Source organism: Astatotilapia calliptera, chromosome 5 (assembly GCF_900246225.1).
Source record: "Astatotilapia calliptera chromosome 5, fAstCal1.2, whole genome shotgun sequence".
In the NCBI taxonomy this organism is placed as follows: Eukaryota; Metazoa; Chordata; class Actinopteri; order Cichliformes; family Cichlidae; genus Astatotilapia; species Astatotilapia calliptera.
In genome coordinates, this window is record NC_039306.1 from 35,846,801 (window position 1) to 35,865,882 (window position 19,082).

Below are 19,082 nucleotides of genomic sequence, written 5' to 3' on the forward strand. Positions count from 1 at the left end.
AAGTCGTTAGTGGGATTATTGCTTTTTATTTGTGTGTTACTTTCATCTACTGTGGAAGGAGTGTTTGTACTAATACATAGTAGCAAGCGTTAGCTACACGGGGTCTCTGGGGCCCAGTTCCAGGGACACCAAAGGCAGGGTTAGCCCACTGGGTCAGCCCCACCTACCGATATGTCAGATGAATGGAGTATGAGGTGTCGTTTTGGTAGCGTCTGCTGAGGGGTTGGACAGGGAACTTGACCAGTACTCCTGGGTTGCATCCACTTATTACTGGTCCCTCCTACTTCTGTCCCGCTGCCGAAACCAGTATTTTCCTACACTTGTACAGAAAAAAGTGGCCGTCACAACGAAAACAACGCTAGCCGTTGCTCAATAAATCCACTCCCGGGAGTTATATCCGAAAAATGAGCACCTTCTTTTTCTGTGATTTTAGCATTTATACAGAAGAACACTGAGACGCAGCCGAAGTATAACATTGTCGCCCAGCCTACTGCACACATTGGATATACAAAATCATCTAAGGGGATACATTTTCAAAAGATACAAGTACACGACGGATAATTTTGCCACATTTATAATCAAACTAGTCACGATGACGCCATTGGTTTGTTATCGTGTCATGAGACTCAGGAGCGACTTTGGATTGGCTACGATGATAAATGCCAACGTCATTTGTTGCAGGGTCTGACGAACGACGAGATTAGACAGCAAGAATAACACAATTTGTACATTGTACTTTGGGGCTTCTATAATAAAGTTAGCTCTTAGATACTCAGATAACAGAATCGAGAAAAACAATCGACGTCAAAAGGATTTGACAGTTCTATTTTGGTTATATTTGACTGATTAGAGCAGTATACCACGCCCAGAAGTGCTTTAGAGGTACAACTTTGGGCTAAACTGGACATAAGAACTATGTTTTGTTCAAATACATCTGAAGGGTTAAAGTAAACATCAAAGCCAGGGTTCCAAATTAGTATCAATCTACCTAAATACACAAATGTGTTTATGGTGAACAGGTACGTAGCACACTTGCAGTGTTTGATGTTTATCTGATTACTTGAGATAACATTCACATATCCCTCTTTGAACACTGAAATCGTTTTTAAAAAGCAGGTCTTGAGCTTATTAACAGATGGAAAACGACCAAGTTTCCCAGCCGTACTGTGTTGGCAGGCTGTGGCCATACTTAACAGTACTGCCGTGAAAAAGCAGTGTCATGTGGCCCAGTCCAAACTATGCACTGCAACACTGCTGTGTTCAACCCTCCCCCACTGCCACAGCTTCAGTAAATCTTTCATCTGCTCACCGTCTCTGCGTGAGGTTCTGTAATGTGAAAACACAATGCACACCTTGTTACTTCATTTGGAGGTTGTCGTTGTTTTTTTTAATTGTCCTTATAATCTGAAGCACTTACACAAATCCATTTATAAGACAGGTGTTATCAAAGTGTGGACACATTACTAAAAATGACATAACCATAGGATCACAACAGTCTGTTCAATAAATATTAATACTGCATGCATGACACTACTTGCCCCCTCTATGATTGTTGTTACACAAGATCCTAAGTAATAAGCTCAGAACGGAACAGAAGGGACTTGCTCAAGATATATATATATTTTAGTGACAACATGGAAACATGACAGCTCACAATTTTGTGTATTGATATTAATGTGCAGAAACTTATTACATGACAATTTGGCTTCACAGAACTTCTATCATCAAACTCAAACAAGAAAATCCAAACCTAACTTTTTACCTCCTTTGCAAGAAGAAAAAAACAAAACATCAATGTCTAGTAACTGTGCATACTGTTTATGATGGCACACCACAGGTTCTAAGAATATGGCCCTAACAAGCAGGTGTATATAAAATATAGTTGTTTATCAATAAGTGGTTTTAGTGACTCTCTAGATCAGGGATCTTTGTGAGAAGTTGCATATAGACACAAAATCATTACATCATCAAAAAGAGTGTTCACATATTAGATAATAGATCACCCTCACTGAGGAACAGTGACTCGCCAGAAGTACTACATCTGATTAAGCTTTAACTTTAATGACATAAATGTGTGTGTCTGCATTAAAAGGCCCTTTGAATAAGCATATTTACAATATTGGCTAACCAGGAAATACACTGAAAGTGGCCAGATTAAGCATGTGTATACTGACTCTACTCTCTACTGAGACTATTCTTAGCAGGTTACGGGGGGGGTACACTTTTTTTCCTACTGTCTTTGTCCTATTCTTCAGTGAGGAACCAGTCTCTCTTCCTCTTGCTTTCTACTAAGCAGCTTATACAGAGAACAGAAAGGGAAACAAATGGCAGAGTGTTTGTTTTCTGGTGGGGAGGAACATGTTTCAGGGAGAGTCAAGTCCAAGACTCTCCCTACTGCTGGGAAATGCTGTCCTCTGCTGGCATCGTTGTGACACTGCAGAGCCATGCCTCTCCCGAGCTGTAGCTAGAAGCGGTTTAGAGCAGCTTCAGACTGCCAGTGACATTATTCACCATCTCTTCTTCCCCCATGATTGCCAGGACAGTGCGGGACCCAGACTCCACCTTCCAAAGACCAGAAGGGTTGGTTTAGAGCTCAGCTTTACACATCTTCATGCCAAGCCACTGTACAATACTGACAAAAACTGACTTTGTTTTTAAACCACAACTATTACTACTGATAATGTAACAATATGTTTGGAATGTCTACTTGCGCCACCACAGATATTTGGATACAAGATAAAAATTCTTTTACCTGGGTAAGTCCCGCATCTTGGACAAGATATGTGGGCAGACTGAGGCTCATGGCCAGGGCTTGCAGTTCCAGCAGATGAGCCACATTGGTGCCCTGGACCACCACCTTCTTGGCCCTGTATCAGCAACATGAACATGTTTTTTTTTCCCTCTGATTGTCAATGTAGATAGCAATCTGGAGCACTATTCTGACACAGGAGGACTTTTAATGAACACAGAAATGCTGAAAAATATTTAAGAAGAGCTCCAAAATAAAGCATCAGGTCTTCTAGAAAATAATACTGTGGTCTTACCCACTGTGGTCCCACCTCCAGGCCATCTCCCTCCAGCTGTTCTTCTCTTGTAGAGCCTGGTACAAGCCCACAGCAGCATGACCAACCTGAGCAGCCACCTGCACACAAACAGTGTCGAGTTCAATCAATTCAGTGTTACATTTCTCACAAACTTAACATAAAATGACAAAAAACAAAAAAAGCAACAACACTCTGTTTACAGTACCACAACATTAAATCTTATGTAACTTCAGCTGTCTCATGAGCTGACATGTGGAGAAGAAAAAGTACCTCAGCTGTAAGCGACAGCAGTATGTCGCAGCTCAATGACTCCCACTTTAACTCAAAATGAGACAAAAAAATATATACTTTTTTTTAGTGCAAAAACCAACAATGGATGAGTGATTCAGATGCGTGCAAGCAGACGTGCCAAGAAGCCAGCTGCAGGTCTTTTGGAATTTTCCTTCCCCTTGTTTTTCCTCTTCCTATGGAAGGAAAGCTGTAAACCCTAATTTCATTCCCTTGTTTTCTTTGGTTTAGTAGCAGCTGTTAAAAATACAACATTTGTAATGACCACTCTTGAGTGCCTCCAATGTACATCACTGACCTCAAAGTGCATTGTTCATGCAAAGTAACGATGGCTTCATTTGTCAGAAGAAGAAGAAGAAAGTGTACTTTATTGGTCCCCGTGGGGAAAATCCCTCTCTGCATTTAACCCATTCACTCAGTGAAGCAGTGGGCAGCCACTGGGCGCCCGGGGAGCAGTGTGTAGGGACGGTACCTTGCTCAGGGGTACCTCAGGGTAGCTGTTCAGTGGATTCAAACCCCCGACCTTCCGATCATGGGGCCACCACTCTACCTACTGAGCTATCCCTGCCCAGAATATGTGACAAAGACCAAAGAACTGATTTTGGATGTTAGGACGACCAGGAAACCTGTGGCCTCTGTTTCAATCCAGGGAGTGACAGCACGCAGTGCAACAGTTACACTCTTTTGCATATCCTCTAAGTAAAACTAACTAATAAGGTTTTACAGTTTAGTGTAAAATTTCAATCATATATATGTAATCTCTGTAATATTCTAGATATTTGTAATTGAGCTATTTGTATATATTAAAGCTATTTGTTATATTTTGTAACTTTGTAATATATTCTTCCGTTTTATTTAATTCAGTCTGTTACTGTCCTTATCGTCTGGGCACAACTCACAACTCTCTCTCTCACACACACACACACACACACACACACACAGCTGAAAAAATGGTCCCATTGAACTAACCTTCCCAATGCCCATGGCAAGGTCCATATTCACCACAAACACCATCTTGTAAATGAGGTCATCATCACCCTCCTCCTAAATAGCAGACACACAAAGAGACACTGAGATTTGGCTTTGGATAAACTCCACAAGGTCCAATGTACCAAGGTGTACCTGCAGGGATTAAGGCTAGCTTATGGGCACCTCATTCTCCAGCTTGTTGAAGTAGTACATGGCCGCTTCCTCGGCAGACACATTCCGAGTATGCAAGAGTGCCTACAGTGAAGAGAGACAAGGGAGAGGGACAGAAAACAAAACCGTGAAGTAAAAGTAGACTTTATTTTGGTAGCCAAGAAAATTTATAGAAATAATTGTCATCTTTTGCAGTTAGTTTCCTCATTGATTAGATATTATTAGGAATTATTTCCGCATATCTAATTATTGGTGAGTCCTTTTTGTTTTAGTTGAGACTGCAGAGCTGTATCCTCGATCAGTCCTTGAAGAAACTGTTCCTGAGGACAAAATAAATCAATATTCCAAACACTGTAATGTTATTTGGAGCAATGAAGTTGCTATTGTGACTCATTACGATTTAGACAAAGTCAAAGTTAGCTTTATTGTCAAAAACCATATGTACAGATCAAACAGGAATTTTGAAATTAAAATGCTCCCATGACCCTCAGTGTACACTAAAACAAAATAAAGATAAAAACATAAAAATAAAATAGGAGTCTTATGTACAATACATTGAGATTTAGAACAGACATTGGTAGACACATACACACACTGTGCAAGTATGCTTTACGATTTCCAGTGTTTGTGACACAGCTGTGAGAAACATTCCTAAATTCAGACAAACATTATTTGACACAGTAAGTACCATCAACTTTTAAAGAAATGTGATGCTGTCACAGGATATAAGGTGCACACTGAGGTTATACAGCCCCACCTGTTTGGCCGCCTCCTCTGGGATGTCCAGCTCTCTGAGCTGCTGCAGAAACACTGGGTTGACATCCTGAGAACCTGAGTCTGGGCCTGATTGCTCCGATGGCTCCATTATAGCTGCAAAAAGAGAAGTCGCGATACTGAACAACCTCCACAGAACGAACTAGGGCTGAACGATTATGGAAAAGAATCAAATTGCGATTTTTTTGCCCCAATATTGCGATTGCGATGCGATTATTTTTTAAGGTCTTTGTCTTCTGTATTATTAAACAAAGACAAGCAATACATCATATAGTATGGCCAATACTATATTACATTAATTTTAAACTGTTCTTTCCTGGAAGACAGACCTCTGTTATGATGACATGAGGTGATGCATGAATTGATGACTGACATTGTTATTTAACTTCTTCAATCACAACAGTATATTTGAACATACACAATAGTTTATTTTTAGCTTACAAACATCTGAGCATAAAGTGCTGACAAGGAACCCTGGTGTAAACATTAAAATGAAAGTCAGTGCAATGTGCAGATTGCAGAAATATACATAAAAAAAATCAGTGGCTTTACCACACTCAGTTTTTCGACATCTGTGAACTACTAGACAGTCATTAAATTAAAAAATAATATTAAATAAATAAAACTAATAAATAAAAAATACACACATCTTACTGATCTCTGCAGTCAGTAACATTACACATAAAGTCCAAACATAATAGCAATTGTATAAACAACACACAAACACGCCTTTAAATTAAAACTGGCTGAACATCTTGATTATCTGCAGTAAGTAACAGCAACACAGCACAAACTAAAGTGCACAATGAGTATGGCTCAGCTAGCCATAATCATCCTAGCTCACAGGTTTTTTGCTAGGAAGACCAGCATACAGTGGGGCAAAAAAGTATTTAGTCAGCCACCGATTGTGCAAGTTCCCCCACCTAAAATGATGACAGAAGTCAGTAATTTGCACCAGAGGTACACTTCAACTGTGAGAGACAGAATGTGAAAGAAAAATCCATGAATCCACATGGTAGGATTTGTAAAGAATTTATTCGTAAATCAGGGTGGAAAATAAGTATTTGGTCAATAACAAAAATACAACTCAATACTTTGTAACATAACCTTTGTTGGCAATAACAGAGGTCAAACGTTTACTATAGGTCTTTACCAGGTTTGCACACACAGTAGCTGGTATTTTGGCCCATTCCTCCATGCAGATCTTCTCGAGAGCAGTGATGTTTTGGGGCTGTCGCCGAGCAACACGGAATTTCAACTCCCGCCACAGATTTTCTATGGGGTTGAGGTCTGGAGACTGGCTAGGCCACTCCAGGACTTTCAAATGCTTCTTACGGAGCCACTCCTTTGTTGCCCGGGCGGTGTGTTTTGGATCATTGTCATGTTGGAAGACCCAGCCTCGTTTCATCTTCAAAGTTCTCACTGATGGAAGGAGGTTTTGGCTCAAAATCTCACGATACATGGCCCCATTCATTCTGTCCTTAACACGGATCAGTCGTCCTGTCCCCTTGGCAGAAAAACAGCCCCATAGCATGATGTTTCCACCCCCATGCTTCACAGTAGTGTTCTTGGGATGCAACTCAGTATTCTTCTTCCTCCAAACACGACGAGTTGAGTTTATACCACAAAGTTCTACTTTGGTTTCATCTGACCACATGACATTCTCCCAATCCTCTGCTGTATCATCCATGTGCTCTCTGGCAAACTTCAGATGGGCCTGGACATGCACTGGCTTCAGCAGCGGAACACGTCTGGCACTGCGGGATTTGATTCCCTGCCGTTGTAGTGTGTTACTGATGGTGACCTTTGTTACTTTGGTCCCAGCTCTCTGCAGGTCATTCACCAGGTCCCCCCGTGTGGTTCTGGGATCTTTGCTCACCGTTCTCATGATCATTTTGACCCCACGGGATGAGATCTTGCGTGGAGCCCCAGATCGAGGGAGATTATCAGTGGTCTTGTATGTCTTCCATTTTCTGATGATTGCTCCCACAGTTGATTTTTTCACACCAAGCTGCTTGCCTATTGTAGATTCACTCTTCCCAGTCTGGTGCAGGTCTACAATACTTTTCCTGGTGTCCTTCGAAAGCTCTTTGGTCTTGGCCATGGCGGAGTTTGGAGTCTGACTGTTTGAGGCTGTGGACAGGTGTCTTTTATACAGATGATGAGTTCAAACAGGTGCCATTCATACAGGTAACGAGTGGGGGACAGAAAAGCTTCTTACAGAAGACATTACAGGTCTGTGAGAGCCAGAGATTTTCCTTGTTTGAGGTGACCAAATACTTATTTTCCACCCTGATTTACGAATAAATTCTTTACAAATCCTACCATGTGAATTCATGGATTTTTTTTTCACATTCTGTCTCTCACAGTTGAAGTGTACCTCTGGTGCAAATTACTGACCTCTGTCATCATTTTGAGTGGGGGAACTTGCACAATCGGTGGCTGACTAAATACTTTTTTGCCCCACTGTATCTACTTTTGCTGGCTTTAAGGATGAGCGAGTGCAGGTCACTATATTCCCTCCAGTGCTGAACAGACGCTCTGAGGGGGCACTTGTGGCCGGCACACACAGATATTTGCGGGCCATCTTGCACAGTCGTGGAAAGTGAATGTTGTGCACCTTCCACCAGGCTAAGGGATCATCCTCTCCGTCAATGACAGGGGTCAACAGGTAACTATTCAACTCTGCCTCCACGACATCTTCAAGTGGCAGAGGCAAAGCTGAAGAGGCCGCACTGGTCCTCAGACGGTCGGGTAGGCCGGAAGTAAACGGCCGTGAAATTGGACGGTCTAGCCTTCTGATTAGCGTCACCGCTGTCTCGGTGGAGTTTAATAAACTCGGCCGTCTGCCTCTTGCTATCTAAAATATAACCAGACACTGGTGTAAATTCTCGACTGTCTCATACTTCTGTTTAATAAGTTTTCTGTTTGACGTTTAGTCAGCTGTGTGAAAACCAAGGAGGAACCCACCCGGGGGATTAATAAAGTTTTATTTTATCTAATCTAATAACTTTAATCTCAGCCAAACCGATTTACTCACGAACAAACAAAACACTGAAAAAAAGCCCAACAATAACATTTTTAGGTTGTCTAAGTGACTTATATATTACGTTTAACCCGAGCAGCGAAAGTCCGCGGTGATCTGAAAATGATGTGCCGGGAGTTGTGCCGTTCTCGGCCGCATCAGTAACCCTCGAGCTCCCGGCTAGCTGTCGAGCTGGTGGGTAGCAGACGCCTCCGAAAACATCGAAGCACTTTTGCAAATATGCGATATCTTGATAAACCGAGCAGATATTTGATGTTTACACAACTACTTTCTCGCCTGAAAATATGTTAAAAGTTTATTTTGTGACCCAGAAAGATTAGTATGAGTAATTTTAAAACTTAGTAGCGGCCGCCATTGTTGGAAACTGGAGTTTGGCTGGGCCGCGCTATGAATTCTGGAATATGGTAGGCCACGAAGGACACACCCGACCCATCCTTCAAATTCGGGGAAAAGGAGGACGCATTTGTCGGCTACATTCGGAGGAGTCTACGAATTTGGACAGCCTTCGGCGCGTCGCTGTGACGTAATCGGTCTACAAATGCGGCCTCAGGAGGATGCAGCCCATGAATTTGGACATGTCCAGAGTATAATCGCAGCCTTTGCGGTTAGAAAATTGCACTTGATCATGTCGCGATATTATCGCAAATGCGATATATTGTTCAGCCCTAGAACGAACCCTGTTGAATTAACCCTCATAATGTCCTCCCGATTTACATACAACTGTGGTCCTCAGGGGTCAAAAATGTCCCCACTTCATTTGACTGTTTTTTTAAAGTATAAAGTATAAATTGTCAATCAATTCAGTGTTACATCTTAGTTTAACTTAAGACCAACACATTAACACAAAATTTACCCAACATTATACATTTTAGGGCCACCAGACCTTGTTTACAAAAAATACACCCTGTTTTTTAGCGAAAACAAATTGAGAAAATTAAATATTTAATTGTTTAGATAATTTTGACTGACTAACTACAGAGTGCTGTATGTTGAACTTTAGTGAGAATTTTTTTTTTTTAACCATTTAAATTTTTTAAATGGCAGCACATAATCACACTTGTGGTCCTCAGGGGTCAAAAATGTCCCCACTTCATTTGACTGTTTTTTAAAGTATAAAGTATAAATTGTCAATCAATTCAGTGTTACATCTTAGTTTTACTTAAGGCCAACACATTATGACAAAATTTCGCCATAATTTTGCAATTTTAGGCCACCAGACCCCATTTATATAAAGTATACTCTGTTTTTGAGTAAAAATAACATGAAACATCAAAATAATTTGAATTTATATAGTTTTCAGTACTTGACTTATCACAGAGTAGTATATATCAGAATTTAGTGAGGGTGTTGGTTTTAAATCATTTGAATTTTTTTAATGGCAGCACATAATCACACCTGTGGTCCTCAGGGGTCAAAAATGTCCCCATCTGGTTCAACTTTGTATAAGGCATAAAGTATCACCCACCTCTCTGTTGCAATTTATATATTCAACTTTATTTGAACTCATTACCTGACATAAAACATGCCAACATTCATTTCCAAAACATTTAACTTTTCAAAAGTAACTTTTCATAATACAGTAGTCTGAATGTGCCCTCAGTTGCATGCATGGCACACAGTTATGGTGTGAGTTTTACAGATGTACGCATTGCATTTTTGGCAGATTTTTGATGCTTTGCGACTAATCTTGCTGGGGCAGAACTTGCACCTTTTTCTTTTGGGTGATGGGCCAGTAGGGGCAGCTGGGTGAGGAAGTTCTGCTGCAGAGGTAGAGCTGGAGCAGAACTGCCGGTTCTCCCTAACGAATCTGGCAGTTTCTGGTGTGCGGGGAATAACCTGTCGAGTCAAGTCAAACTTTATTATAACAAGTCATAGTACAATTACAAATAGTTCAAATTCTGAGATCACTGTAGAATAAAGAGTAGCAGAAATGCAGCTTAGTGCTAACCTTCCGTCGCTGGATGTAAGGTATCACCAGTTGCTGCCCAAGCTCCTCCATAAAGAGTCTCCTCTTGTTGCACTTCCCCTGATTCCAGGCTGGATTGATCTCTGACCACAAGACAAACGAGTTGTATACAGACACGTCGAGAATGTTGTAGAAAACAACGAGGGGCCAACTGGCTGTCTTTCTTTTGCATGTGTACACACTCGTAGCCTGAAACAAAAGAAACAAACCAAAAACTATTCAGATATGTAAGTTTCTTTTCCTACACCCAAATTCAGTGCATTATCCTTTCCATCTATGATATGACAAATATTATAAATAATAAATGTGCAATACCTTGTCGAGGTTATCGACACCCCCCTTGTTGCGATTGTAATCTTCGATGATTTTTGGCCTTTTGTCATCCCTGGTGCTCAAAACAGCATCCCGATGCAGAGTGCTCATCAGAAGAACATTTTTCTGTTTTCTGGGGTGGTAGGACACCAAAGCATGGGTCTCGGTGAAGGCAAACTTTGATGAGAACTGAGCCCTGTTCATTTTTGACACCAGCGCAGGGGGCAGTTCGGGCTTATTCCTCCGTACTGTTCCCACCATGTACAGTTTTCTTCTCAGTAGTTGCAGGCCAAGGTCATATGATGTGAAGAAGTTGTCACAGGTTATTCTTTTCCCCTGGAGACCTTCTGTCATCTCAAGAACAACTCGCTTGCCCTGATTTTTTTCTGACTGTGCACCAGCAGGTTTGCCAGTGTATACTTGCATGTTCCATGCATAGCTAGACCTGGCATCACATGCTGCCCATATTTTTATGCCATACTTTCCTGGTTTGCATGAAATGTACTGTTTAAATGGACAGCGACCTCTGAAGGGCACTAGACGCTCATCCACAGTGACATCAGTGCCTGGATTATACATCATTGGCAGAAGAGACACCCACTTGTTCCATACATCCCGAATGGGAGCAAGTTTGTCTCGTGCACGCCGATCTCCTCTTGTGTCTTTATCATCAAAACGAATAATTCTTGAGATTTTCTGAAACACCTTCAGTGTCATGGTAGCACGAAAAAATGTCCTACCAGACTCAGCATGCCATAAACTAGCTGTAGGTTCCTTATTGGAGCGGTACACACCAGCGAGAATCAACATACCTACATATGCCTGCAGGTCGATTGGATCCATCTTCCTCCACTTGTTGCCATACACACGACGCCCCTCCTTGTTTGTCATGTTCAGTATCACCTCTTCAATAGACTTGGGCAGAAACAGGGCAAAAGTAGATTTTATGTCATCAATACGAGAAATTGCATATGTGGTTGGACCACAGTGGCTTTTGTCTCTCTCTACTTTCATCATGCGTCGTCTGTCACTGGGAGGAACCGAACACCAGATCAGTTTTTTGTCCTTTGACTGGAAATATTCCTCTGTCTCAGCTGGGTCCTCTGTCTCAGCTGGGTCCTCTGTCTCAGCTGGGTCCTCTTCCACAGATTCTTCCTCATCGGTTGATTCTTTCTCTTCATCAGAAGTGTAGTCTTCCACAGATGATACTTCTTCCATTTCAGGTTCAGATTCTTCCTCATCATATTCATCGTTTTCCATCACTTCATACTGTTCTTCAGTTTCTGCAGCTGGCGATGTGGGGGATTCTTCAGAGAAAGAACTAGCATGTGGTCCATATGCTCGATCTTCATCATTATTTTCCTCCGCGTCTGAAGATGAATCATCCTCATCCTGGTCGTTCTTTTCAACAGCTTGGTTAAAAATTAGCTCACAAGTCTCTTGTGCAGTAAAGAGCTTCTGCCTCTTCATTTTGCTGCTTCTCTCTCCCAGAGTAAAGCAAGAAATGCCCCAAAACTTGTGACAAAAGAGCTTTTTCCCCGCCTTTTTTTTTTGTTTTATTTTATTGTGTGTGTGTGTGTCCCCATACATCAAAGATCAAAGATCAAAGATGTTTTGGAAAGGAGCATGGTGTTTACCCTAATGCACCACTTTATACTGAGGGGTCATTTTTGTCCACGAGGACCACAAGTGTTATAAAATCCAATAAAAACCCTATAGATAAATCAAATTACTTAAAACTTATTGCAATCATGCATAGCATAGCACTGAATAACTTCTGTTATTTTCAGCCCATTTGATGAATAACAAACACATTTTTGATAGCAAAAGATTTCTTTAGAGGACAAAAATTTGGACGGCTGAACCGAATGGCAACAATTAACGTCATGCGGTCTGTCACCTTTAAGAGTTAGGTCTGGTTTGAAAATGAATGAACTGTGATTTGAACATCTTCTATATGGAAGACTAGCGTATTAGGTTAACCCAAGCAGCGCTGTGCAGAACAGCAAAGTAGAATAGACAAGACAAGGGGTGTTAAGCTGTACGCTGATGCAAACTACGTTGCACACCGTTCAGATTAGCAACCCTAGCCTTGCAGCGTGTGATGGAAAAAAATAACCGTATTCGGGATGTTGCAATGTGACAGTAAATATGACTCGAGAGAAATGTTTTATGTGAATATTTTGTGCCAAAGAAATCATGCTAAGATTTCTTTCTACTATTGTCGAATTACAGGGATAGCTAGCTAAAATTAGCACTAGCCGCTAATGCTAACTTTGCTAGCAACCCAGCTAGTTCGCTGGAGTTACCTGTTCCTTGCAGAAAGCTTGACGACAGGAACAAAAATGGTGTCTGCGGTTTCTCAAAGTCTTAAATTTTCCTTGCGATGGAATAATGTCTGTTCGAATAATGAATTACATTACACGAATTCTCATCTAGTACTGCCTTCGGAACTACTCCATTTTGGTCGATTGTGTTGAGGTGGGGGGGTTAATATTTCTTCTGCCGCTTGTTTTTCTTATACTCTTTGGTTTAATGGCGGTTGTCAGACCAGCTCAAGGTACATTAGCGCCACCTACTGAACTGGAGTGTTACTTTGAACTTGACAAAAATAAATAAAAAAAATATTTTTTAAAAAGCTTCTTTCTAATAAATCTATCCTTCTCATAACCACACCAGTTACCTATAGACCTGCAGCAGTGGCTTTCCAATGAGGTCTTCCAAAGTAAAACGAATCTTCAGCTCCTTGAAAGTTCCTATTATGATAATATACTTTTTCTTTTCTGATCATAGGCCTGACGCTCCAAGTATACATGCTGGAGAGATTTGGGTTGCAGTGCATGCAGAGACCAGTTGGATCCTTGTCTATTAAATACAATGTGTGCTCTACTCTGAAACAGGTATTTATTATTTCTTCCATTCAGATCCTGCCAATTTTTCTGAATATTGGCATATCTCATCAAATACTTAATTGAATATTAGATGTCTTCCTGGGTCATTGATGCTCCAGTGCTCCTGCCATACATTTAGGATCTTACCGTTTATCATCAACTAAAGTCAGTGCTTCCTAAATTCCATTAACATGTAGACTTTGTAACAAAGGGGGGAGTCTTACGCTGGATCTTGTTTACACAAATATTCCCAGTGTGTACCGAGCGAAGCCCTGCCCTCGCCTCGGATACTCAGACTACTTGTCTGTTATGCTAATTCTGGCATGTAGACCGCTCATCAGATGCTGCAAATCGGTGCTGAGACGGGTGAGAACCTGGCCTACAGGAGCACTTTCTGCTCTTCAGGACTGTTTTGAGTACACTGACTGGGACGTGTTCAGGGAGGCTGCAACAAATGGCGACCACACCACCTTGGAGGAGTACACATCTGTGACCAGCTACATCAGTAGGTGCATCGATGATGTCAAATGCTGTTCATAGACTTCAGGTCAGCATTCAACACAATCATTCCTCAGCACCTGATTGGAAAATTGAGCCTGCTGGGCCTGAACAGCAGTCCGGATTGGTAACAGCATCTCCAACACCACTACCACACTGAGCACTGGAGCCCCTCAGGGCTGTGTGCTCAGCCCACTGCTCTTCACTCTGCTGACTCATGACTCTGCATAAATGCACAGTTTAATCCACATCATCAAATTTGCCGATGACACGACTGCGGTGGGTCTCACCAGCAAGAACGAAGAGTCAGCATACGGAGAGGAGGTGCAACAGCTAACAGACTGGTGTAGAGTCGACAACCTGTCTTTGAACGTGGACAAAACAAAAGAGCTGATTGTAGAATTCAGGAGAGCACATAAAGATCACTGTCCACTTAACATCGATGGATCCTCTGTGGAGGTTGTCAATAGCACCAAATTCCTTGGTGTCCACCTGGCGGAGAACCTCTCCTAGTCCTTCAACACCAGCTCCATAACTAAAGAGGCCCAACAGCATCTCTACTTCCTGCAGAAGCTGAGAAAAGCTCATCTCCCTCCATGCATTCTCACCACCTTCTACAGAAGGACTATCGAGAGCGTCCTGAGCAGCTGCATCACTGTCTGGTATGGCAACTGCATCGCATCGGATTGCAAACCCTACAACAGATAGTGAGAGCAGCTGAGAAGATCATTGGAGCCTCTCTTCCCTCCATCACAGACACCAATCGCACCCACTGCATCTGCAAAGCCACCAGGAGGACCCCACACACCCCTCACACACACAATCTTCACCCTGCTGCCTTCTGGCAAGAGGTACCGGAGCATTTGGGCCCTCACTGCCAGACTGTGAAACAGTTTCTTCCCCCAAGCCGTCAGACTCCTGAACACTCTGTGACTGGACTGACACACACACCTTCATACATCAAGTGACTTTTTGCACAGTGTTCAGTCTTTTGCACAACCCACTGTCATTGTTGTACTTTTCTATTGCACTGTCCTGTGTCTTTATCGTTCTGTTCTGTCTGGTGTTGCACTTGCACTTCATGTGTTGATTGTCTGTTATGTCATATGTGGCACCATGGTCGAGGAGGACTGTTGTCTCGCTTCACTGTGTACTGTACCACTGCACATGGTTGAAATAAAGCCACTTGACTTGATCATGAATATAACAACTATAATAATTTGACTTCATCTTTGCTAAATAGTATCTGTAAATCTGACTGTTTCCCCAATACATCTACATCCAGTTCCTTCCACACCTACATGAGCAGGAAATAAACACTTACACCCTTACTGTACAACATTTGCAAATTGGAATATATTTCATATGTAACATCTAGTCTGCATCGTTTACCTGGTGTAATAGGTGCTTATAAATTATCTGATCTAACAACTATATTCTTTTGACTCTTCTATTCAACCCATGGTGAACCTAACATCATGTCCACTAGGTCTACTGTACACTAATAGATTATCTAGCCTATAAGCTACAGAACAGTCAAGATCTCATTCAGGGCCAGTAACTGTTTTTCACTGACTGGCCAGATGCCCACCAAGAACAACCTGATAAACACTGCAAAAGATTGTTGATCTTATGTTTGGTTTTAATTTGATCCATTTAAGGTCTCCAAGTCAGCTTTCCATCAGATACACTACATGGACACTGAACAATATGAACTTTCTCAAATGTTTGCCCATATAGTGTTGAGGAGAGTGGTTGATCTCATTTAGAGAATTGCTTGACTCTTTATTACAGACAATATTAATCCCCACTCATATGATGATTGTTACTTTACATTTATTGCTGTCTAGTGCTCCATGGCATGCATACAAAGAATTCCCTATTCCCTGCTCTTCATTTTATTAAATAACAGTGGACCACATATGCCTGTGGTGTATATGATTTAGAATAGTTACTGCTCTGACCTCTGTTGTTTCTCCAAACAGAAAAACAACCACCCAATTGTACAGTCTACCCCTTTGTTTACCCTACTTAGGCATAAAACAGTAAATCCAACTTGGGGAAGATTTGGGGGGGGGTGAAGTCAGAGACGCTGGGTCCTCAACTTCTGCAACAAGGCACTCAAATGATACACAGCACCGAAAAGACAAAACAGAGGGAGACTCACAAACAAATATACAAGACCCAGGAGACGCCCACCATCCACGGCATCCAAGGGGGCTGAAGATCCGAGGCCACGCGTCCCGATGACAACCATGCGTCTAACCCAGCTGAGGGAAGAGGGAGGGCCCGGAGGGAGACCTCTGCCTTTTATATGGAATCGGGGGCATCGCAAAGGGGAGAACAGTGATGACGATTCTAACAGTATAACTGTCAGTTTTTTGCTTTTTAACGAAAATTGTTAACTTTCAAGATTTGGTTTGGTCCAGGTTACCCACTCCTGGCTGATACTGAGTGCGAGAGACTGTAGAATGGCTCAGTTAAAAGCCAAGTCTGACTATCCAAAAAAACAAAAACAAAACAAACAAACAAACAAACAAACAAAAAAAACCCACAGGTGGCAATTAGACTCATAGCAAAGTCCACATGAAAGAAGCTGCTCGACTTTCCTAGTATTAGTTAGCTTACTTCATTTCTAGCAGAAGACAACATGTTTGAGTTATTTTAGCCAACATGTAATCAGGCAGACCCTTTCTTTCTACACAATACTAATATTGTAATAATAGTGATAATCCATTATCATTATAACCCACATAAAGGCTGTTTTGGACAAGTGTGTATTGCTCTGCATATATTTTGCCTGTGACTGCTGCAGGTGACAGAGCTTTCAGTAAGCTAAACCCATCACTTGACTGGAGGCCTCTACAATGATGCTCCCACCTCCTTTCACGTTCTTGACTTGGTTAGACGTTGTGAAATTGCTTAACTATGGAAATAATTCTGTCATCATACATTTGAGGTCATCTGTTGCATCCCAGGCCTCTTGGTGTTGCTGAGCTATTCAGTGCATTTGTTCTTTATAAGAATATACTAGACCCACATCACCCCTACTTGTGGCCCATATATCGATGTGAAAAATATACTGCAATTTGGCCCTTGAAGTTATTTGGCCCTCTTTGTTGCAGGGCTATGTTAGCTGGTAGCACAGCTGTTTTTAAGTCCTAACATGCCCGAGAGCGTTCATAGTGGTAGGTTTTTGAAATCAAGGAAAAAAGACAGCTTTCAGAATACTTTATTTCATTTGTGAGAATGTTCACCTTCTCTTATTAAACAGGTTAAATCACTACAGCTGCATCTTTAATCAGTATGTACAAAGATATTAACACACAAAATAAGAAACATCCTAAACCTGCTCCTTGCAGAGCCTGCTCTACATTGCCAAATTTATACAGCCTGGATTCCCCCCAATGGTTCTTTGTTCATCACTGAGCTCTCAGCTCAAGATGAACAGACTCCATGTGTTTGTAAAAGTCATTATTACCTGTGTTATGTAGTGTTGTAACAAATGGCCCACATTCTGACACACTGACCCTGGTAATTACACACTTCGGGCTCAAACTGATAAATCTTCATTTGAGTGGAGGGTGGGTAGAAAAAGTCTTTTCTACTGTCACCTTTTTTTGGGACTGGGTACTAGCATACTTCAGTAGTAGATACTCTAATTTACAACTTGTAGTACTTTGTGTATTAAAACATTAAACAACATCAGATTTGAGAAAACAAAAATCAAGTGCACTTTATAAAATACGCATGTAGACTACTCAAACTGTTATATCGTTTCTATAGTTGTGTCAAAATCTGTTTCCCCATTGATTTCCAATCCTACAATCACCTGAAACTAAACAAATTCCCACATAAAGAGCTGCTGTAAATATTAAAGGAGAAAGAGAGTTCAACACAAAAACCAGCATCAAAAAAATATGTCCAACCATACCCAGCCCAGCTACGCTACAAGCAACATCTACTGAGCCTGGAGTAGTTTGATCACGTTGATCAAATGCCACACACAACTGCAGGACCATAAACTCTACATAGAAAGATAGATGCAGTCACTGGGCCATGGTGACTGCCTTTAAGTGCAAACCATTGATGCCAATACAAATGCAAACTGTATATAAAAGATGGACGTAGCCACTGGGGCTGCAAAATGAAGCCAATGGCACATGTCTCTTAAACCTATATTTTTTTCTAATGGCCAGCAGGAGTTGACTGCTCTGGGTGCAAAAACACATCCAGTCGTATAAGAGTCTGAGAAAACACTTTCCTGGTGATGCCGTGGGCTCGTTTCAGGTCCAATTGAATAAAAAAAGTTGAAGTTCATGAATCATTAGCCGATGAGCATATAGTGCTCCTAAGTGCACCAATCAAATCCAGCCCCTTGGTAAAAAAAAGAAAGAAAGAAAGAAAGAAAGAAAGAAAGAAAGAAAGAAAGAAAGAAAGAAAGAAAGAAAGAAAGAAAGAAAGAAAGAAAGAAAGAAAGAAAGAAAAGAAAGAAAGAAAGAAAGAAAGAAAGAAAGAAAGAAAGAAAAGAAAGAAAGAAAGAAAGAAAGAAAGAAGAAAGAAAGAAAGAAAGAAAGAAAGAAAGAAAGAAAGAAAGAAAAAGAAAGAAAGAAAAGAAAGAAAGAAAGAAAGAAAGAAAGAAAGAAAGAAAGAAAGAAAGAAAGAAAGAAAGAAAGAAAGAAAGAAAGAAAAGAAAGAAAGAAAGAAAGAAAGAAGAAAGAAAGAAAGAAAGAAAGAAGAAAGAAAGAAAGAAAGAAAGAAAGAAAGAAGAAAGAAAGAAGAAAGAAAAGAAAGAAAGAAAGAAAGAAAGAAAGAAGAAAGAAAGAAAGAAAGAAAGAAAGAAAGAAAGAAAGAAAGAAAGAAAGAAAGAAAGAAAGAAAGAAAGAAAGAAAGAAAAGAAAAAGAAAAAGAAAGCTCAACTTGAGCTTTACAAAGCCAGAGGTGACGACATCTTTTCTATACAGGATATGGCTACAAACCATCCTGTCTACAGACTCCCTTTCAAAAAACATCAACTATTATTTGGTTGTCATGTATCGCTGAGTACAGAATACAGTTTCCAACGCCAGCAATGATGTTTGAACCTTCTTTGTATCAGTTCTTTTTTAGTTTGCTTTGTTAAT

At 41.1% G+C, this 19,082-nt stretch overlaps 2 protein-coding genes across 2 annotated transcripts; both read right to left on the minus strand.

Annotated features, from left to right (window-relative positions):
• Nucleotides 1-1,360: 1,360 nt before the first annotated feature.
• LOC113023045 (probable peptidyl-tRNA hydrolase 2) lies at nt 1,361-13,108 on the minus strand. The gene is made up of 7 exons (XM_026169108.1): nt 12,880-13,108; nt 5,230-5,342; nt 4,485-4,556; nt 4,302-4,376; nt 3,045-3,142; nt 2,753-2,867; nt 1,361-2,562 (listed from the first exon to the last, which is right to left on the minus strand). Exons 2-7 carry the CDS (start codon nt 5,335-5,337, stop codon nt 2,476-2,478), a joined length of 555 nt encoding a protein of 184 aa, XP_026024893.1. The 5' UTR covers nt 5,338-5,342; nt 12,880-13,108; the 3' UTR covers nt 1,361-2,475.
• On the minus strand, nt 9,765-12,873 carry LOC113023044 (piggyBac transposable element-derived protein 4-like). Its single transcript, XM_026169107.1, has 3 exons — nt 10,574-12,873; nt 10,241-10,447; nt 9,765-10,128 (listed from the first exon to the last, which is right to left on the minus strand). Exons 1-3 carry the CDS (start codon nt 12,158-12,160, stop codon nt 9,889-9,891), a joined length of 2,034 nt encoding a protein of 677 aa, XP_026024892.1. The 5' UTR covers nt 12,161-12,873; the 3' UTR covers nt 9,765-9,888.
• Nucleotides 13,109-19,082: the final 5,974 nt, after the last annotated feature.